General features: G+C 36.3%; 1 protein-coding gene across 3 annotated transcripts; it reads right to left on the bottom strand.

Annotated features, from left to right (window-relative positions):
• Nucleotides 1-3,159: 3,159 nt before the first annotated feature.
• On the bottom strand, nucleotides 3,160-21,734 carry LOC145664864 (uncharacterized). Of its 3 annotated transcripts, XM_081731894.1 has the most exons (5): nucleotides 21,492-21,734; nucleotides 11,612-11,833; nucleotides 10,040-10,270; nucleotides 8,201-8,440; nucleotides 3,160-4,712 (listed from the first exon to the last, which is right to left on the bottom strand). In XM_081731894.1, exons 1-5 carry the CDS (start codon nucleotides 21,670-21,672, stop codon nucleotides 4,483-4,485), a joined length of 1,104 nt encoding a protein of 367 aa, XP_081588020.1. In that variant the 5' UTR covers nucleotides 21,673-21,734; the 3' UTR covers nucleotides 3,160-4,482. The 3 variants fall into 3 exon arrangements, 2 of the variants coding, with proteins under 2 accessions (XP_081588020.1, XP_081588019.1); XR_014127533.1 differs by lacking the exons at nucleotides 3,160-4,712; nucleotides 8,201-8,440; nucleotides 10,040-10,270 and adding an exon at nucleotides 13,184-15,564 and having other exon boundaries at nucleotides 11,718-11,833; XM_081731893.1 differs by lacking the exons at nucleotides 3,160-4,712; nucleotides 8,201-8,440; nucleotides 10,040-10,270; nucleotides 11,612-11,833 and adding an exon at nucleotides 11,866-15,564.
• Nucleotides 21,735-23,305: the final 1,571 nt, after the last annotated feature.

The raw sequence follows: 23,305 nt of genomic DNA, 5'->3' as shown, positions 1-23,305 counted from the left end.
ATACCAATTACCTGCTTTCCTTTATTTATATCCATTGCTACATCAGAGATGAAATTAAAGATTGCAGTGTTGGTTGACTTCTGGCTTTGAAACCCGTGTTGACTTGTGGATATTATATTATTTAAAAGGAAAAAGTTATTTAGTCGCGCTTTCATTGCTAACTCAAATATTTTAGAAAAGCACGACAAAACTGAAATAGGACGATAATTATTTAACTCCAATTTACTTCCCTTTTTATACACAGGTGTAACTCTAGCTAACTTAAGCCGCGTAGGAAAAATTCCTGTCAAAAATGAATGATTTATTATATGACAGAGTTGATCTGCAATAAGAAGAGAACTTTCCTTTACAATCATGGATGGCACTTCATCCCAACTTGGAGAGCTGGAGCTTTTTAAGCTTTTTATTATTTGTAAGATTTCCTCTGGTGTAGCCGGTTTCAGGAAAAGCGACTTAGTTATTCCGCTCTGTAGCTTAGAGTTATTTTCTTGATGAGCTATTTTGATTGGGTTAAATGTTTCTAAAGTTAAGAAATATTTATTAAAATGATTTGCAATCTTATCTGGGTTACATACTACTTGAGAGTTTATTTTTATTGCATCAATTCCTGTTGTTTTTACCTTATTCATCCTACCATTAATTAACTTCCACATAGCTTTACTTTTGTTTCTCGCTGCTAAGATGTAATTTGTACTGTGTAAAAGTTTTGCTGTTCGTATGACTCTTTTGTATGTCTTTCTATAGTGTTTTACATATTCAATAAATTGAGGTGTTACATCTTTACACGTTTTTAGTTTTTTTGATAACTCAAGTAGTTTGAGTTTAGAAGTTCTAATTCCTATAGTGACCCACCAAAAGCAATTGTTGATAAACTACAATTCTTTTACGATTTGCGTACAAATACGAGGTCCGGATATATAATAAAAAAACTATAGTGCAAAAAACTCAAACCAAGTTGTGCTAGGTGGTTTCTGGAAAGTACCAATGCTATCTAACTGAATGAGAGCAAGGCGAAGCGGGGGCCCGAGCGTTAGCGAGGAGGTGCAAGCGAAGGAAACAGGCGCGTCAGTGAATGTAGTGAAAACGAATGGGTTTTGGCAATGATACGAGTTTGAATAGCACTTGTCATGGTATCGTGGTAGTAGCGCCCCACTTGTAAACATATCTTCTGTAAACTATGCAGAAATACACCGGTGGTGGAAAATAGTATCACCGGTCATTTTTCATATTCACTCACTTAGGTAAATGTTTCGCAGAAGGGGTCCAGAAGTAGGCAATACATACAAAATTTACAGGAGAAATGGAAGATGCAAGTACTTAGACCTAATACAACCTAACCAAATCTAGCCTAATGAAATTAACTAACCTAATATTAATAGAAGTGAGCGAAATTCTATCACTTTTTGAAAATTATGCTGGACCCATATACTAATATAATCTAACGTAACATAACTGTAACTAACCTGAACCAATCTAAACTAAACTAATGCGAATAGAAATTACCGAAATTGTAACATTTCTTTAAAAAAAAATAGCTGGACCCTCTCTGCCAAACATTGTCTCTCACCTATTTTACCCGTCATTAAAACATTTATAATGATTTTACACTAGTAACCCTACAGTTGAAAACATAAAATACAAGTGTATCACTTAGTATTTAATTGTTGCTTGCAAAAAATATGTCTTTTCATGCAAAGTATTAAATTTTACTTGTAAATCTTCTAAAATGTGGTGCGCCAAAAGTATACCAGCACCCTTCTAACTTTTATGCTTTTTTTTTTTTTTATTATAGAGATATCCAATTTAACAATATAGCGCCTGATATTAATCACATCCCACTATTAATATCAGTGGGATGTGCAGTGTGGTTAGCATAGTAATTCTTCAACTTTGTACTTTTATTAAATAGAACTATCCCCAGTAGCACAGTTGATGGGCCGATGTCGATCAACATGGGAATTTTTGGTGGGATCGATGTCGCTGTCGATGACGATCGATGCAGAATGGCAAACATTTTTTCGACATTGGCCAATATCGGCAAATCTATGTCGATCGACATCGGCGTCGATGTTGATCTATGTGGGTCCCATGTGGATTCTTCCAGATCAATGTTGGCCCCACATTAATCCATGTAGCCCCATCTAGATCTGCCTTATATCAACATAATCGATCTTGGTCCCTGGTTGAACAATACCGGCCTATGTGGGATCAATGTCGGCCCATCTAGATCTGCCCCATACCCACATCGTCGTTCGAGCTCCCTAGTTGACCTATGTGGGATCTATGTTGAACCACCCAGATCTTCCCTGAACCCATATCTTCGTTCTAGCTCCCATAGTTGATCGATGTGGATCTATGTGGGATCCATGTCGGCCCATCTAGACCTTCTTTATACCCACATCGTCGTTCTAGCTCCCTGGTTGACCGATGTGGAATCTATGTTGAACCACCCAGATCTTCTCCATACCCACATCGTCGTTCTAGCTCCCATGCTTAATCGATGTAGCTCTATATGTTCCTTGTAGAAAGAACGGAGCTATTCAAATGTATTTGAATCGCCCAGTACTTTTCACAAGGAACATAGAATAGGCGACATTTCTGATCTTCCAGCTTCTATACACAATTGCGAAACGTACGAGCTCAGCCTATTTCTTTTCACACTAAATGATTAAATATGAAAGTTTTATTCAAACCTGAGTGCGGATATGTTCTTTTGTATTGCATGTTGTAGATCTGGGTTGGACCCATATAGAGCTACATCGGTTAACCATGGAAGCTAAAATGACAATGTGGGTATGGGGAAGATCTGGGTGGGAGATCCCACCCACATCGGTAAACCAGATGTGACCATATAATTTTTACAGATTTAACACCAGATGGATATGTCAACATATCAGATTTGAATAGGGCCATGTACTGCATCTCTGGCGCACGCTACATGCTTGTCTACCATTTTGGATTCAAGTTATGTTTTTCTAATGAAAATAGAAGAAAATGACATCGGATACATCAGACATTTTTTCAAAATGTCACTGGTGCAAGTAGTTTTGCCGCACTTCTATCTATGGCGGATCCAAGAGGGCGGTCGGACATTTAGCGTGTTTCAGAGATGCAGTATTTAGACTAAACAAAACAGTATATAATAAAAACATTTTCAGATTGAAGTATTCACATTTTTATTTTTTTTAAATAATTAAAATAAAATTTACACAAAACATATTCCCTAACTTTTTTTTTTCGTGAACTTCACTCATTGCATAGAGGTATATATTGTACAATTGTTTTGCTGTTTCCAACATAACGAATGGAAATAAATACTTTTAAACACGTAACTTATTATCATTAATATAGAAACAACATAAAAAATGAGTGAATCTTCTCTTGCATCAACTTAATAGTTACCAAACGTTGACACTGTCTTCACCATTTTATTTCATTCCATATGAAGAGTTCGCAGGAAGGACTATGAAGGGCACGTTTTAAAATGCTCAGAAAATTCTTTCTCAGCACCAAAATGTATAATTAAGATGGTGAAAACACGTCGTAATTCGCTCACGTGTACATTCGCGAGTGGACTACGCCCTGTTTTCACCAACTATTTTGCATCTTTTGGTGTGGAGAAAATATTTTTTGAGCATATTCAAAATGTGACCTTCACTGTTCTTAACGCGTACTCTTCATATACATCATTGTTTCCTTCCACTGAAGAAGGAACCAGCTCTTGTTCCGCAACGTGTGGAAACTATTTAGTTTATTCAAAAAAGGGTTCACTGATAAGTGGCCATTTTCCTGACCCTTATGTCAATATATCATATGTATAATAAAATTAAACACGTAAAAATCATATACACTCTACGTCAACGAAAGCCACTGTAAATAAATTTATTTCAAACATCGAATTTTTCCGCTACACATCCCGACTAGGGAAACTAATATATAATCAAAGAAACTATGCAGATAATATTTATCTTTCTACTTAACCTGAAATAATTTAGAGAAAATTTAGGAAGTTCTTTTCTTCTGTAAATTATTAGTTTCCCATAAATTTTAACTTCTCAAAAGTTTTTTTTTTCTAAATCCCACTGTAAAATATCCGTTAATTCGCACACTGGTCTGTAGTGTGGACTCATCCCTTACACTTACACAGACAGCACGGAAGTTCGGAAAGCTCATTATATTCAGTAAAATATGGATGCCACTATAAAGTTTTAATTTGGATAGGTTCTTTGCAGTAAAATACAACATAAAACTTATAAAAATGTATCACTAGGAAATATTTCTGCAAATTAGCGAACTGAAAGTTACTGTGATAAATTAAAAAAAAAACTATTAATAACGGTTACTTTCATGAAGTTTATAATTCTCTTGTACTTTAACATATTATTGTCTACTATTTTATTTACAATAAGACATTTCGTTCATATAAGTTTGTTTATATCAGACACGCTGCTGAGGGTTGATCACAACTAGCCGCGGGACCGATCACCCCACGGCTTTCCCTTCGGGGTGACTCTGCAAGGTGAATTCAAGTGGTCCTTGGACTCTTGCGGGTTCCCCGCGGAACGACTGTGCATCTTCCCCTAAGTCTTGAGCCTGTTCTCTTCTCCGATTACATCTGTAGCCATCCCAATCTCGCGAACCACTTAAGACTTTCCCAATCCGTCGGACAATGTCGCTAGTTTGTATATCAGGAAATCGGAGTTGTACTGCTCCTGAAGAAGAAAAAATTGTAAAAACTCAATGCAATAATACTGTATCACCAGAAGGGACTACACATTTAAATAGCAAATGTCATCATTGAGAAATAACAGATTAATTTTGAAGTTACATAAATAAAATTCGAACGAAAATATAACTTTCTCCTAAAATACAAAGAAACCTTTTATACATTGCACAAAAAACATCCATTGTACGCATGAGCGCATTATTACGTGCCCGAAAGGCTAATCTAACAGGACATTGTCGTTCGGTGTCAAACAGAGGAAGTAGGGAGTGGAAAACGATATGTGGATGGCTCAGAATATCCACTCGTTTCAAGTCAAAAATTAAAAATTTACTTGCACGGTGCGATTAACAGAAAATTACAACTTCTTTCAGAGGCAAAAACAAGGAAAGCAATGATTTTATTTACCTGCGAATAACAGCGTTACCAATGCCCTAAAATGTCTACAAATGCCAAAAAACTCTAATTTTCTTAGTTTCATTTTTCTAGATTAACACATATTGGTCTCTGAACCCTCGATATATGACAGAAAAAAAATCTCCAAACACGAACTGCAGTAATAGAAACTGATGAATGAATATGACAAGGAACGCGTATAGCATAGCAGATACGGATCCATATGAAAGGAGAGTATCTAACGTATTATTGAATTATGTTTTGTCCTCTAGAATGACCTTTTACTCTGATGGTGATTCAAAATTTTTTTCATATTCCTGTAGTAAAATGATCACAACGAACAATAACACTTCCAGTTCCCTTACTACATATTGTTAAGGAATTCGATTCGATCCGAAGAGGAACTTGTCCTCGTAACTCTGGTATTGTTTGGGAGATATTACCGCAAGCTTTACTTTTACTAGGATAATGCGAGAATGGCACCTAAACAAAGGATTTTACTGGTAGTAATCCCCCTCCAAGATTCCTAAAAATATATACTAAAAAACGCCATACATCCGAAAGATGAAATTAGACTCTAGTATATATATATAACAAAATTCTTTAGGAACTCAGATCCTACACAGGCGAATCAGCGACACCATCGCGAATGGGGCTTTTCCTCAGTCTCATCCGTAAACGGCAGAATGCTAGGACCTAAAATTATTAGGGGCTCCGAACTACATCGTGGCGTGAATCTAGTGCACATATCTTGAAGTGAGGTCACTTTACTACCTGTTTAAACCATTCCATATTCGTCGCACGACAAAAATCGAAGGATAAATGTGTTGTTTCGACTTCATTAGACTTTTGTACGACGCATAGAAATTATATTTACAGTAAAACTTCTAACGGACATCTCAAAATAACGGACAGTTTTCAATTTCCTGGCAGAAATACATTGGGTGCAATGTGAAAATTACTTCTGAATAGCTGACATTCTCAATAACGGACGCGGATACTGAAAACTATTCCCCAGCGTCTATGTAGAACTTCCAACTAACGGACAGCCTGAAATAAAACTTTGTTATTTTCTTGAATTTCAAGCAATAATAGGCAGGATCGTTAATGTACCGCGCATTGTTGGATGTGATAATTGAACGCAAATGTCTCCATTTATTTGTTTTCGACATGCATTTAGTTTAGTATCCATTTTCAGCAAAAGTTTATTTAATCTTTGTCTGTTTGCCTTGCTGCAAGTTGTTAATTTCGAAGAGAAAGAGTATTTTGTCCGAACATAATACCATAGGAAAAAAAAAAACACTGTATTAGCTCATTATTAAACAGAAAGACATTTTGCCTACGTTATGTTGCTTATACGAGTAGTACGTTAAGTTTATACTGTAGATTTTTTTAAAAATAATTCTTCTGTCAGTGTCGTTCGATCCCTAATCGTAATCAAATGCACAGGAACAGGCTGATTTAAATCATTGTATAACCATGTCGTACATCGACATGCTGAGATCGTATTGCCCGTTTGTCTTACAAGTTCGCTTCCTGCAAAACCGTGACATCATCATAGTCACTGATTCCGCTTACCAAGGTGGAGATGGGTGCTAGAGAACTTCAAAGAAAGTATCCAGGACTTCCCGAATTCCCGAAAAGTGAAGGGACTTCTCAATTATTTGCAAAGCGAAGGCTTGGAGAATCCATGCACCTGTGGAAGTTGCCCTTAAACAATTTTTATGAGAACCCGCGGATGGTTGGAAAGGTTGTAGAAGATGGTACCGGTATTGCCAAACAAGGCATAACTGTAGACATGTCTACGACACGAGGAAACCGTAAACCATCCTACCTTATGATTTTGTTGTTGAAACACGAAGGTGCTATACAGTGAAAGCAAGATTTTCGAACTAGTATTGGATTGCATTATTATTGGTAGTAGTAGTAGTAGTATTTAAGATCCAATATGGACACCTAAATTATAAGTCCTAAGAATTCACAGTCCAAACTGCTAACGCTAGAGAAATAGTTGATTCGATTTTATTTTATTTGAAACTGCATTATTAAGAATACGTCATAATCAGCTTTAGATTAAAAAATAAATAAAATACATAAAAATAAAAAATACGTCATCTCCAATCCAGTTTGGCTGATGTACACTCATGTCCAAAATTATTGTCGCATGTCTATAAATGTTGTTGTAGGAATATAATTTGATAACGCATTCGCCCGGTATTTCTTATAATGCTAGTATGTGTATAATCGGCAAAGACATGTATGTGGCAAACTTCATGTCAAAAGAGCATTAAATAAGAACAATAAAACGAAAATAAAACTTTCTTGTCCATTTAGCAACATTTTGTTTTACTCATTCTAATTTTCGTATTTGTAATTTGTTTCCTGTGAAATTTACCTCAAATATACGTTTTCCGATTATACACATAGTATTAAAAGTACCCTGCAAAATCATTATCAAATTATATTCTTACAAGAAGACAGTTATAGATATGCGACAATTATTTTGGACATGAGTGTACATGTACGCAGCAATATAGTATAGGCTCATGACATATCTCATAAAAGAAGTCATACCTGTTCTATATAAAAATGTATGTTAAAAGAATGTGCATTGCGTGCGAAAGGACTCTTTAAAGGCACCGAAAAGCCGAAGTGTAAGTCATTGTTGGCTTACCATCACCTTGTAAAATTAATTTTGTATGCATTGCTGAATTTTGAAACATGCATTTTTGCAATAGAACACCAACGACTTCCTTTATGAGATATGAAGCTGCACTCTCTACGTTGGTTGGACAGTGTTTGAATTTTAGGCTTCTGAAATTTATTTTCCCACGCTTTCGACGGCCTGCATCTCCCAACCTATTGATCGGTATGCACATGTCACAAAGCATTTTCTTGTTTCCATGTCAGGTACCCACCCCTACATTGTTTGGTACGCATTAATTTAACAACCTGTACATCCGAAAAAGCATCTGGCCACACGAGATCTATTTTTAAAGAATAAAAGTTTTCTTTTTAAACAATACCTGAAGGATATTTACAAATACTTCGTGTCAATACGAACTTAAGAATACCACTCACCAATTTTGAAGCCATCTCTCTGTCTTAAATCTTCTTCTAAATTATGAACCACAGACAAACTGCGTAAAGGGAGCTTGTCAGCTAGCAGGTTTGCATTTTCTATAGATTGCAAAGCTTCTTTACCACTACAGGGAACTTGGTGCAGCTCATATATTTTGGCTTCCATTTTATCAACTTTACATTTGAGATGTTTCATATCTAGCTGGATTCTCTGCAGTAACTGGAATATTTTTTCAACGGCTGAAATATCAAAAGAAAGAAAAAAATACTAAATTAATACAAGACCAAGGAGGCAATGGTACACATTGTTTGAAATATTTTTTATTCTACCTTAAGATCGTGTGTGCCGCAACTACCATTAACAAAAGTCATCTAGGTTCTGACCGGCACATATCTCATATTGACCCTGAAGTCGATACCCACAGCAACATACGGGATGAATTTTAAATCACATATTGATAAAGCTTCATAATTAATGCATAAGCAGTTTTATTTTTATTTTTTATTTTTTTTTTTAAGTCTATTGCAAGAAAATTACTAATTGCTGTTTGAGGGCTTTCCTAATCATTACACCACATTCGGGTCAATTTTATATGTCTGTAGAGCATTTCAAGTGTCCTAATGGAATAAAATAGCCTGCTCGTGTCAATATCTAGGCATTCTACCGTCTTCTGCTGAGAAAGGTTACTGCAAAAACTCCTGTTGCGAGAGAATGCAGTTACATTTGATATTTCAACTTTCAAATTAATGTAGTAAAAGAATGATATGCTCCAATGTTTCTCTGCAGAACCTCCGTATATGGAACAATGTCTAAATATCGATACTAGCAGAGTAACGGTTTCAAATGGGGTGCGAGGAATGCTTAACATTCAAAGAACGTTGATCGCGTCTCTGTGGTGTGACAATTATGACACCTGAACGGAATTTGCCTAATTTGGGTTCGTTTGAATCTCAGCCAGAGCAACAATAAAAACTTAAGTGTGTGTTGGTAAGCAAGCGAAGAAACCAGAAGCGCCACGAGAGGGCATATCGGTGTGTCGACTTGTCTGCTACCTGCCAATTTTGTCTGCTACCTGCGCACAGGCAGTAAGAAAAAACAAATGACTAACAAGACGCTGTTTTGTACAAAAATATAAATTTTTCTGTTTCATGGTACAAACTTTATATCGTCAACCCGTCGGTTTAGCATTCAAAAGGTTGGGAGTTTAATCGCTCCTAACATACGCTTGCCCACAAGCCTCCTCTAATATGGAACAGAATAGTTCCAAAGCAACCATTCCAACAGGATGCGCTGCAAAACAAAATGTGATAAAACTAGAATTACAGATTATATGTTCTGAATTTTAAAGCCAAGAAGTACTTCCATTACGAAAGGAACGCCGGATCTAGAAATACTTTCGGAGATCTTAAACACTAAAGGTTTCACTGTAAAAAGTAAATCTTAGTATGATATATATGTTTTAAAATGTAATTAGTACGAAATTTATATTAGTTACACAAAAATCTATTTTTGAGGAAGAGAAGGGTTCGGACCCCCCCCCCCCCCTTCCTTCGCACGGCTTGGAACATAACAATTTCAATTTCCAAGCATAAGTTTTACCATAATTTCGTTTTTCATTAACAAAAATTGGTGATAATCTCGGAGACTACTAGGTCAAGGCGGCCACACTAAGTGGTCGGAGAATATCGATGCATTGACTACGTGCTGCCACACTCTCGAGCTAGCAGGGTTCAAAATGTCTCTAAAGAAGCAATATAGTCTTCATTTTGTTTGGTTATTTAATAATGACGACACACGTAAGTAAGCTTAGCAATACAGTTTAATCTTTGGATACTTACTACTGCCAATTCCTAAACGAGCTGATGTGAAGGTACTGTCTGTATCTGCACATGAAGTAGTGGCAACTGACAACGCTGACATTCTGCATGGAGTTTGGATTTGGGAGTGGGATGGTAAAGGTCCATATGGACTTTTACGATGTGATGCAGACGAGCAACCTCCGTTTGAATTGTGCACCATAGATGATACGTTTACCTCCGCAATTCCTCCTATAGATACTCCAAGCGACTCTGAAAGCAAGTGATGAAATTATACAAACATCCAGTTTTTACTAGACTGTTAGGTACACAATAAGCAGGTGACAACTTATGGTTTTAAAAGCATGTTTAAAATGTTACAATGATTACATCCAGTATTCTATCTGTAGGGGGATGGCTGGAACTTTCTCCTCTCTGTTTCTCGAAATACCTCTCAACCTTGGATATGGTGGAAATAAACCCCACTTTTTTGAGCTATTGATGAATTTATCCCCCTCTCCGGAAATCGCAGAAATCATACACTGATTACATTAACTCACAACGTTAAAAGATACTAACGCTGTTTATCTGCTTGTTTGATCTTGTCCTAAATAGACTCCATATCATAATTAAATGAATATTTAATGTGTACGTTATTTTTTCATTTATTTATTTATTGATGTATACTCATAATAGAGCCAATTTAACGACACAGTTTGCATTACGAGCCCGGTTTTTCTGTAGTTAACAATCATGAGAAGATAGCATTTATCCGATAAAAGGCGAAAGTATTAACAACCTCGTTAAAAAAAAGAAGAAAAACAACTAGCAAGCCTTTCATAGAAATAAATTACTTGAGACTAGATCTGAGTCTGAATGATTTGTTACGTAAGACTTGCTTGAACATAGCAAGTAGCCAATTTTGGACTCCAAATTGAAAAACTTGTTTATAAAAATAAACAAACTAGACATCTTATTTTTAGTTGTTAGGGCTTCTCACTAAGCTTGTTGTACACATTACAACAACTACTCTGCACATCTAACGAATAAATTGTTTCCAACAGGTTCATAAAACATTGTAGGTTACTTCTATCTGTCTACTATTTCAGCCAGCCTTACTTTTGAATGTTTTTCAGACGAAGTAGCAATAAACTTTCTCCAAAATAGTATATAGTTTCACATTTAAGTAACGTCTGCACTGGCATAGAATACGAAAGAACACTGTTTCTTTCAGGACTGTTTTTTAGCCCCCCCCCGGACGAAATGGTTAAAACGTACTGGAATAGAACCAGCAGAGGGAAATATATGGTTTCAGCCCCTCCGAATACTAAGAGTAACCCCCGGAACATTTTTTTCTGAAACAAACACTGCGAAAGAAGGTGAACTCCCTGGCAATAAAGAATCGCCCACGAAATCTTGATAATTTTAACTTTCACACATTTAAAAAAATATATATATTTTAAACGCGATTCAATACATAGTCCTATGAAACAAATCAGCTACGAGCTAAACTTTTAATTTGCTTTGAAATTACTATCAAGAGAGAGATATATGAGGAGACAAGCAGTGTTCTTGAACGAAATTATGAATATAAAATATATTTAGCATAATTACCTTTCCGAATAGGTGCTGGGGGACTTGGAACACTACATTCGTTAAAAGTTTCATATGGTCTTCTCTTAGTTTCTGGATATGAGTCATCATTGTCCTCTTCAGACAAATATCTTTGTGGCTTTCTGCGACATCTTGAATAAATTTCTTCGTTAGAAGAATCACTACTAACGTTTGAAGTCAGTAAAGCTTTGTCAGCCTTTGCTGTAGCTTTTTGAAATGAATCTGAAATGTTAAATAATACATATATTCTACAGTTACTGATAAGGGAAAGTAGCTGCGAAATTATTCTTGGCATGAAAACCATACACGATAAGAAAGCAACATGGTTATGGATACCCTCAGTTGTGATTTCTTTGCTAACTGTAAAACAATAAATATTAGAATATCCCAAATAAAACAAATCTGTTTACGAACTAAATACTCTTGTTTATGTAAAGTTATTCACGACTGAAATTCGAGAGTAAGAAAGCCTGTAACAGAACTAAGAATAGAAGGCCTAAGAATACTAGCATTTTTATTTTATTTATTTATTTTTTAACTTTATTTAACGTACCTTTGACATTTTCTGCTCACGATAAGATAGTGCAAGGCTGGATTTGGAGAGAGTTATACAGACCTTGTCTTTAAAGTACTATATTCAGCATTTGCCTGATTTGACTGAGTATAAGATCCCGGAAAAATCTCTAGCATAGTTAGACACAAACACACACACACACACAAACACACAAAAAGAAAAAAATCTTCTTATTTCCCTGACTGGAGCTGCTACTTTTCCCTGACTTCTTTATTTTCTTCCATATACTATTTACTTTATTTAACGTTATTTCAAAACACTTTAAGAATCCTACAAGAAACGTCATGGATTTTAAAAGCTAATTTAGTATATAAGGTCCTAACATAAAAAGTTCATTTTAGGTCATACAAATATATATCAACTCATACCTCATACCAACTTGTAATGTAAAGAGGACACCGTTTTTTCTTTTTTCTTCAATAAGACTGTATTGCAGCAATGTATTAAAATGGAAGACATTTTTAAAGCATGTTTGTCACGAAACAACTGGTGACAGGAAGCTATGAATTTAAACAAGCTTACTTTATATGAGTTTTATTTACCAACTAAGCTTCTCGAACTGTAGTCACAAGTATACAAATTACAATGGAATTAAACCTTTAAACTTTTCCTTGTTTTGACGAAAATATCCTCACAAATTTCGACCTATAGCGCTGGAGCGTCGAACAGGTCAGTTCACCGTTAGTAACCGTTATAAATGAATAAAACAGGAGCAAACGTAATCCGAAACAACCTCTTGCAATTTCCCTGGCATTTATGTTTATCTCTTGTTTCCCTGATTTTCCAGAATGCGGACATGGTGTCTAATCAGGATGACCAGCCACCGGGCTGAAATCTACGACCTACCAAATACTAAGATAACGCGCTGCTCCGTATCACAGATCTTGCATTTCAATGCAGAAAATAGTGAAATAATATTACATTTTGACTCAAAATTGAGGTATAAATACTCAAAAACACAACGAGACAGATAAAAAGAAAATACAAATAGTACTCACTGGATTGTCCATAGATTTTTATGTTCACAACTGTCCAATCCGCAGATGGCTCCTTACAGTCCCTGATCAAATTTTGAATACGCCTAACGGATGATGTTTTAGGCCAAAGGCATTCATTTTCGTTTTTAAGCCATTTACTAGGTATAACTTCTAATGCTCCGTCCTCGTCAGTGAAAGCTGCTACGCAAAACTTTTTTTCTTCCTGAGGTCATGTTGATTCTGTCTACAGATATGCTCTTTAAAAAAAAATCACAACACTGAATGAGAAAGCACTGCAGCGTATTTCTTTTCCAAACACACAATACATTTTGATGTCACTGAGGTAAGGGAAGCACGGGATATCTTATTCGACATTTTGCCGCACTTATAAACAAATACCAACTGCGAACTGCATGGAAAGGAATAATAGTCACCTTCTATCGGAACATCCAAATATATCAACCAAATGGATGGGTGATCATTCGAACTATTTGTCTCAATAATATTAATAACTTTGCCTATTTTTCCTGTAGTGAATTGAACAAAACTGTCCTTATCAACAGAGATATCAATGGTGAACCCACTATAACTCACTGCTTTATGTTCTTCACCCACAACACCTAAACATGGTCCTCCGCTATACGGTTTATTCAAAGCTAATTTTACATTTTTCTGCTTCTCGTGTTCTATTTCAGATAACCGTCTGTAGATCTGCGATAATGGTTTGTTTGGTGTTCTTAACATTCTCTTCACTTGGTACAAAAATGACTCAAATGGAAAGCAGCTAAAATTGTCTAACGTTCCAAATGTCTGTACGTCATCTACGATATGAATTAATGAATGAACATTATATACTGCACAATCTTCTCCATAAAGAGCTACCATTCTTTCAACAAACAGTTTTAGAAGTGACCTAGCGTATGATAAATATTCTTCTTTGCTTACCAGTTGTGCATTGCACAAAATGGAAATTCCAACATGTAGTAACAGAAAATGATGAAACAACTGCTCAGGCAGCACATCTTGAAAAATTACAACCCCGGTATATAAAATTATTTGCCTGAACTCTGACGCTTTAAATCTATCAATATCTTTCAATGAACGAGGCCTCCTACTGAACTCTCTTGGCATGTGATCCTTCATAACTTTAAGCTTCTCTGATATGAAAGCTATTTGGTGTCCTCCGATTCGCACTCTCTTGGCCCCTGTTCTTGTCCACAACATAATTAACTTCCGCATAACACCAAGACAAACGAGATGCATGTAGTCAAGTGGCATGCGACTTACTAGGCCTATATTTAAACCGATTAATGGACTTGGACCTTTGTGATGATTTTCATCTATTCCCTCTGCAAACGTTACATCTGTCCTCTTCTCTGCATTCATCTCTAGGTAAACAACTCGAGAGTTCACCATCTTACCTTTCTGAGTGCATCTCTCACAACCATAATAGGCATTATGACTTTTAATATTCTTTACAAAGGCTCTGGCAGGTGCATCACATACGATCATAAGTATTTGAAAACTATATCTCTCGCCAGAAGAATGAACAAATCCCTCCCTCTGCAAGAGGCATACTTCTTCGACAAAAGGTCGCAAATATTGTTCTAGTGACTTCGGTTTTTCATGCCCATAAAAGCAGGCAATCATAAATGGCGAAACATTTGTGTCACTCACCAACTGGCCTAAGATTGGCCAAAATTGTGCATTTGAACTTCTAGATATCGATAGTCCATCAATATTAACTTTAAGTTCAACAGAAGTTCCTCTACATAATTCTCTTAAATTAAATTTGTTTAAGGCATTAACAATGCCAAAGTAGCACATCTGTGAGGTTTGTACTTCAGTATGATAATCACCGAATTGCGTTCTCCTTGCTGTTTTTAACAATGTCCTGCCATCTAATGGTAAATCAGGAAACTTTTCTCTTTTCAAAATGCTCATCAGTTCACTCAAAGCATTTATCTTAATGTTATACTTTAATGCCCAGTCCTTCAGAATATTTGCGAAAGACAATGTTTCACCCTCTACATTCGAGTTACACTGTCGACCTGCACCATGCGTTTCATTCTCTTTGTCACTTTCACTGGAACCCCAATCCTCATCATCTAAAGACTGAGATTCGTCGGTGCCCTGTTGAAACCCTTGAGCGACATACTCGTAATCACCGCACACACACATTAAACCATCATTACCGTCCTGTTTTTCAGTTAAACAATCATCAACGTTGGTTTCATGGATTGAATGCACACACACATTTTCGTCTACTGGAACACGGGTAACAACAGGTGCATTAATTATCCTACGTACTTTTTCCTCTATCACAAGTTCATTTAACAGACGTTTTGTCCTCCTTTTAAGAGTTTTAGATAACGACGATCTGTTACCCGACATAATGGATCCTAAAGACGAAAGATAAAACATTACGTAAGACATAGTCGACCGTAAAGACGAAATTCTTTATACTAATTACTATCATTAGAACATAAATTAATGACATAGGGAAATAAATGCGACGCAAGCCTAAAAAAAAGTTAAAATGTGGTTTAACTGAGCATCTAGTGACGGGTATATAGCTCTTGCTGCAGTGAAATCATAACCGCGTCCAAACTGACCCCCCCCCAAAAAAATAGAACTCGAATCCTTGATCACGCACACAAAATGCCATATGCTATTTACTGTACTTACTCAGGAGACTTGAACAAAGAAAACCTACAATTTATGACCAAGGTCGGGTGTTCAGTTGACATGTAGTTAACATCAAAGTGCAGTTCTCATTAATGTTCACTGTCCTTTAAGACCTTTATTGGCCGAGCGACAGGGTTGGCAAAAACCATGTTTTTTATTGAAAAAAAAAGTTTTTTTTTGTTTAAACCACGATTTTTTGATTTAAATAATTTGCTCTAGATATATTCATATCATATATGGACAGAAATATGTTTGTTTCGCCTTGATGTTATTATGCAACAGCCGGGTTATGCTAGAAGGGGTCACATAAGCTTAAAGCGGAATAAAAACTGCTTCTCGAGTTACATCCGAGACAAATTGTCCTCCATTTGAACTCGGAACCAGGACTAATTGGCCACAAATGCGATACGTCTGCCGACTCACTCACGAAGGAACCCTGATAAAAATACGTTGTACTGATCTTTACATGCTTCTTAATATAACTGTCAAGAATCATTTCAGAAGGACAAAAAGATAAACAGTTGCACAAGTGAAACCATTATACAGAATTAAATATGGACAATTTCAAAGTACTACGGAGTACAGAAGATCTAATTTAGTTCCAGTTAGTTAACAACGACTTTTATTGGTCCAAATTAAAGAAATACGACGACTTAATTTGCATATCAGTAAGAAAAGTAAATAAAGATCAGGGTTTGAAAAAACCAGGGATTTTCTGAAAAAGCCCAACCCACCATGGCCCATATGGGTTTTTTCCGGTTTTATTGTTTTTTTTCAGGTTTAATTGGGTTTTATCAAAATATTTCAATGTCTTTGGGGTAAAAGTGTTAAAATATGATTTATATTTCAAGATTATCATTGTCACAACTTGCAACAATTTTCTATTCACTGCTGTTTTGAAAAAAATGGCCGCCATTTTGAAATTTTACGTTGGATCATCGCCAAAATATATACAGCTAATTCAAAGTACCTCGTGCTTCTACCCTAAAAATTTCGACTTAAAAGACCGAAAATTGCGCTTTGTAGCGTGCATACCCGCTATTTTGAAAAAAATAAATTGACTCCATTTTGAAATTTTACGTTGGTATGCCACCAAAATCTACACAGGAAATTTAGTGTGTATCGTGCTTGTACTCTAAAAATTTACACTTAAAAGATCAGAAGTGATTCCCTGCAATATGTGTGGTACAAGCAGACGAACGAACAAATGCAGATTGAATCATCCCAGAAGCCTCAGTAACGTTTGCCAAATATGAACACCAAATATATTAATTTAACAGCGTAAAATAAATGATTTTTATTGTTGAAGTTAACTTTCAATACCTTGTGCGTTCAATTACAGGAATGTCACGAGCACTTGTTGCAAGAAGGATCTTTCCAGAAAATTAATTTAGGACCATTAAGAAAGATATAATCCATATTTTATAAAATAAACTAGCTTTTGGCTAGCTGCATTTCTTTCCCTATTTCAACTATTTAAAAGATAAGATTTTGTATCCCAAGAAAACTCCCATTTAAATAACAAGGGAATTTCTTCATCACCCGTTAGACCCCTAAAAATATTAAAAATATTCACTTTTGGCTATTTTCCTGTCGGTTAGTCCTGGAATGCTATAATCATGCCGGAAGGGCCTAAACATTTTGGGGTGTAGAAGACGTCCCATATAAATAACATGGGAAAGATTTTTCAGTTCCCCATAAAACCACTCTACGGTTGGAAATTTTTATTTCTGATTTTTCACTTAGGTAACGCTTACAAAAACGTACAAGCATACCGAATTTAAAGATTTTATTCCAATTCTAAGTACCGGTACCTAAAAAATGAGATTATGTTTTTTTTAAAGGCCCATTTAAATAACATTGGGAAATTCTTCATCCACTCTTTAGACCCCCTCAAAATTAAAAAATATTCACTTTTGGCAATTTTCCTGTGGGTTTGTCCCGAAAAGCTACAATGATGTCAAATTTAACCATTGTAGCCCTACAGGAAGTGCTCAATAATTTGGGGGTGTAAAATGTGTTCCATATAAAAAACATGGGAAGGATATTTCAGTTCCCTATAAAACCACTCTAAAGTTGGATTTTTAAATTTTTACTGATTTACTTAGGTTCTGCTAAGAAAACGTACAAGCATACCGAATTTCAAGTTTTTATTCCAATTCTAAGTACCCAAAACATGAGATTATAGGTCCAAAAAAGGCCCATTTAAATAACATGGGGAAACTTTTCATCCCATCTTTAGAACCCTTAAAAATTAAAAATATTCACTTTTGGCAATTTTTCTGACCGTTAGTCCCAGAAAGCTACCATCATGCCAAATTTAATCATTGTAGCCCTACAGGAAGTGCTCAATAATTTACATCAGCTCATGTAGTTTTATATATAGTTAGGATGTTTCAGAATGTCTTAAAGGAAATTAAATATCTTACACCATAAAATAAATAGTTATATTGTTGAGGTATTCAGTTCCGATGCTTTGTGCGTTCAATTGGAGGAATTTCCCGTGAACTTCTTTCGGGACGTTTTTTTTTTTTTCCTCCTCCCTCGAAAATGCAGCTCCCTTTACTGTACATCGAAACTTCCACTAGTACGAAAGTTCGAATTCAGCACTTAAAATAGTAAGGGGTACGTAGTTTTCGGAACTCTGAGCATCGAGTTTCTTAAATTTGACGAATTTTTACGCTTTTGTTGGTGTTGATTCTACAGAATGCTTATTTGAAGAGTACCTACAAATAACTGCACTAAACTGTTGTTGTTGGAAAACTAAATTTTATTGAAGAATACTTGTGTTACCATCAAAGGTAAGAAATAATAATAATAGTTTTACTAATGCACTACATGTTTACTGGTAGTACCGGCATCTATGGCTTTAAACACGTCAAACGTATAAGGGACAACGTTCCTCGGCGTCGCCGAGTTGGCGAGCACACGATTCACGGAAAGTATTTTCTAAAATATAAAATTGCTTTTTTTTCTTCCTTCAAATAGGCTATAAGCATAATCCATACATTAATTTGTTACTTAATTATCTCAAGCCAAGGTAAGGGTTTTTTATTCATTCAGTGCATTCAGAACTTGATAAAGGTCTTATGTTGAATGTTGTATACCTTAACGGGAAAGCATTCAATTCGCCCAAGGAAAGTTCAAAATCTGATAAAAATCACTTTCAATGTGATCATCTTGGTTGTATCAGTAATATATTAAGAAAAAGCTCAAAAACCCAGGTGGGTTTTTTCAGGTGGGTCCAACCCGAAAAAACCCGGTGGCTTTTTTCGGGCTGAGCCCACTTGGGCAAACCCTGATAAAGATACAAATTATTTGAGTCCACTTTGGCTCAGACTCATTTATACATAAATAGATACCAAAGATACTTCTCATTTCACTAAATGCCTCTCGTGGGGTATGTAATCCCCCCCTCCACACACACACAAAGTACGGCATTTCGATGTAATTTATCAATAGTAAACATTGAAACGAAACAATATTTAGAATTTTTCTTTGATTGTAATTACATAACAATAATACCAACTACAAAAAAAATCACAAAACAAACATTTATAAACTTATGCAAAAAAAAGTTGCTTTTGTAGCATAATCATTTTGAATAATGAATGGGGAATTTAGATCTGAATATAATACGAATAATATACGGGAGTGAAACGTGATAACCCAGAAATGTGTGTTCATCAAGATTTTACAAACACTTACACTTTTACGAACATTTTTCGTTTTTTGGTTTAAACTAGTTGGTTTTTTTAAAAAAAAAAGCTGGTTTAAGCCTTGGTTTAAACCAGCCAACCCTGCCGAGCGAAGTGACGATGCCCAGAAAATGAAAACGGGGGTGCTCTAAAAATGAACAGTGACGAATTCGAATGCAACTTTAATGTATTTTTGTTGGCTGAAACGAAAGGTCAATCTGGTCGCGGAAGAAAATCGGACCAGGGGGAAGGGTAAGATGGTTCTGATCGGTGCTCTGCACGAAGCCAGGTCTTTGACTCGAAGGTCTCTGGACAAGGTGAACTCATGGTGCTTGTCTTCAACGGGATGATGATGACGTCCTAAGAATGGGACTTACAGTTTATCGAGGGATCCTCAACTCTTGTGTCCCCAACCGGCAATTGAACCTGAGACTCCTTGATTCCAAGACGACGAGCTTATCCACTCATCCACAGAGGGCACAGAAGGGGGTATAATCCCCCTTCAAAAGGGGTGTATCCCGCGTGAAACTCCAGGTCCCGTCCTTGGAAGCTCAACAACTTGTTCAAAACGTTAACTTAATTCACTCACACTCAATTACTATTCAAACAAGTTTTCCCAGGGCAACGTTCTCACTTATTTGCCAAGATCAAATTCAATGACTTTTCTAAGTTTTACACGTCACTGCTCAGAACTTCCAGTTACCCCAGTACGATAGATATTTGTACTTGTGTGTAGATACATAAAAACATATCTTTATGAACAGAAACATAATACCAAGAAAAAAATAAGGTAGCGAATGTTGCATGGAAATAAAGATAGGTCTACATCAGAATATTTCACTGTACTGTTTCCTTAACTTGTTTCATGGCTGGCACATCAGCCTGTAAGTTATTTCAAAAGAGATCTGACCAACCTAGCTAGCTTTTTTTTGGGGGGGGGGCAATTCTAGTTTCTAAGTGACAATCACAGGCTAAGTAACCTACGTGTGAATCTGTATTTTCATGGCCAATTCTAGTTTTCAAATGGCGGTTACAGGCAAACCAACGTAGTGGCAGACAGAAACTAACCTAACATGACCTAACCGGCAAGACCTTATTTTGATTATTTATTTACTCATGGGAAGGACAAAAAGAAGGGATCGATCCTTCAGGTAAAACTAGGATTTGGACAGGATGTGGCCCTGGCCTTTCAAAGAACGTACTATCCCGGCATTCTCATTGTGGGGCGGAGGAAAGCCTCAGTCAGGCCTGCGCGGGATTCCAACCCACGCTCGAGCTGCCAAAGTGCTGCGTGACAGGCGGATGCTCTTCCCCTACACCAACAGCTGGATTCAAGATCTTACGTTGCGCAGAACAGCGAAAGTATGCGCTCACCTAAAGTTTATTAAGTACAAGGAGCAAAATAGTAAATTAACTTACTTAAAATGGAGTTACAAGTTATATTTATCAACACTGTGTCCCTTGTACTTAACACAAATCAGTTGTGATGCGTGTGCATCTACCACTGTTTTATACAAAGTAAAATCTTGCTGATCTTAACCTAACCTGAAACTATGCGAAAATGTGCCAATTCGGTAGTCAATAGCTCGATAGTACCTCCATTTGTCATAATCTGTCAATTTAAAGTACTTTTTAACGCATTTTTTTAAAGTAGTAAATAAACTTGTTCCAATGTTTGGCCGTCTCGGCCTGAGCCTCCTCCTATGCTTGAAGACCATAAATCAAAATTATTCACGACTAAGTATAGTGATATCTACACATGTTTGCACCTGTAACAACAAAACCAGTACCAGATTTCTTGCATCGAGCGCGGACTATAAACTAGCCAAAATTTATTTGGAACAGTTTATGTGGATCTCTTTATCTATAGTCGACATCGTTCATGCAAATCAAAGATAAAATATGCATTCTATTAATGGAAGAAAAATAATTTTAATACTCACCTTCAATAATAAATACGATTTCGTCGAATTGATGGTAAAACCAAAACAAACAACAGTCATAAGTATATTTCCTGCTTTTCCCTCGCTTCGCACCGCTTGTGGCGCCATACGGTGTTATGGTTTTAAAACTGTGAACAGTTGACAAACAATCTGCGTACTCCGATCGACATCGATTCGACATAGATCGAGGCCGAATCGAAAAATTACTTTTTCAAATAATTGCCACAGAACCATCAAAATGTTAATTTCACGTGTTTCAAATTTATTCATTGTAAAAAGGAAATGTTTCCATGCTTTTTTCTTTTTGGTGGGCAAGCCTATTTATATCCCACGTGGGACCTATATCGGTAAATCAACATCGGCAAGCCCACCAAGTTCCCACGTGGGACCCATATCAGTAAATCAACCTCGGCAAGCCCACCAAGTTCCCATGTGGGACCCATATGGGAACTTGGTGGGTTATTGTGGGCCAGTTTAGATCCACGACGCCGACATTGGCCGATGTCGCACAAATATGGGTCCCACGTCGGCGTGCTACTGGGGATTTCACAATGTTGATAAACGTCATTCGGTCAGACAGGAAAACTCTTCACGTGTATGGCACAAAAAGGGTAGGATTTCCTACAAGATATGTCATAACATTTTTCCGAAGATAAATCCTAAGATATTTTCTAGGATTGATCTCGTAGTGTATAGCACGCCTTATTCGCAAATCGACAACAATATTGCTTTAATAGGGCGCCAATACTTCTATGTGTCACCGCGTCGTTTTTCTTTTCCAACACTTTTTTCTTCTGCTTGCTTGTACGGCGCCCTCTTGCTATCAGCAGAGATGAAGTGGGTCAGTGGGTCAAGTTTTCTGAGTGTATCGGTGGGTCGTGGGTCAACAGCATGTGACCCACTGCAACCACCACCCACCGTGACCCACTGCGATCCACCACCCACCATGACCCACTCCGACCCACCGGCTCAGTCTGATCAACCGACCCACTCTGCTCGCTACATTGTAGACAGTATCTTCTCAAGACTGGTAAATTTGTCTTCGTTTTACTTTCAAGACCTTCATTTCCCTTCCTTTTCCATTTGTTTCTGTCTACTTACCTGAGGTGAGTATATCTAACCAAGTGAAAAAAGAACTTCATGCACTTCTGGATATTGATATTTGTAATTGTAATAATAGCAATAGGACTTATACTACTACTTAGCTTTCGAGACCTGTGAGTTTTTAGAGGAGCTAACTACTGGAAAAGATATATTTTTGAATCACTGTAATATATAAATTATTTAAAAAATGAGTGTAACTAAGTGTGCCTGATCATCACGGTCAAATTGCAAAGTCAAATTAAATTACTTTTGGTATATAGTTAGGCCTTAATCCAAACTGGGATGTTATATTGCTTTCATTATAATGCATAATGTTCTAAGGAGGTAGTGAGAATCCGAATTTTTGCGGAATAAAATGAGTATCTCGCAAGCCGTTAAACTTACGGAGATGAAATTCAGTGTATTAACTCTTTATTGAAAATAAACATCCTAGCATTTTTTAAAATTCTTCTTTATGGGGGGGCACTTTCTATATATGGAGAATTTGTAGTGAGTTGGTTTGTAAAAAGGATCGAAAACGATCGATGTTATATAAGAAAAAAAATCAGAAACAAAAAAAATACATTGATTGGCTTCATATATCCATTGCTTTCTACTATAATAATTGCTGAAGCTTATATTTATTATATGGAGCGCTTACAGCACAGGGCAATCAACCCATAAAGTTGTGAGAATAATAGGCATAAAATTTGTACTGTAAGCTTAATTGC

This window comes from Thermobia domestica, chromosome 11 (assembly GCF_964235325.1).
Source record: "Thermobia domestica chromosome 11, izTheDome1.hap1.1, whole genome shotgun sequence".
Classification (NCBI taxonomy): Eukaryota; Metazoa; Arthropoda; class Insecta; order Zygentoma; family Lepismatidae; genus Thermobia; species Thermobia domestica.
Note: the sequence above shows the minus strand (reverse complement) of the source record. Positions and strands in the feature narration are given on the sequence as shown.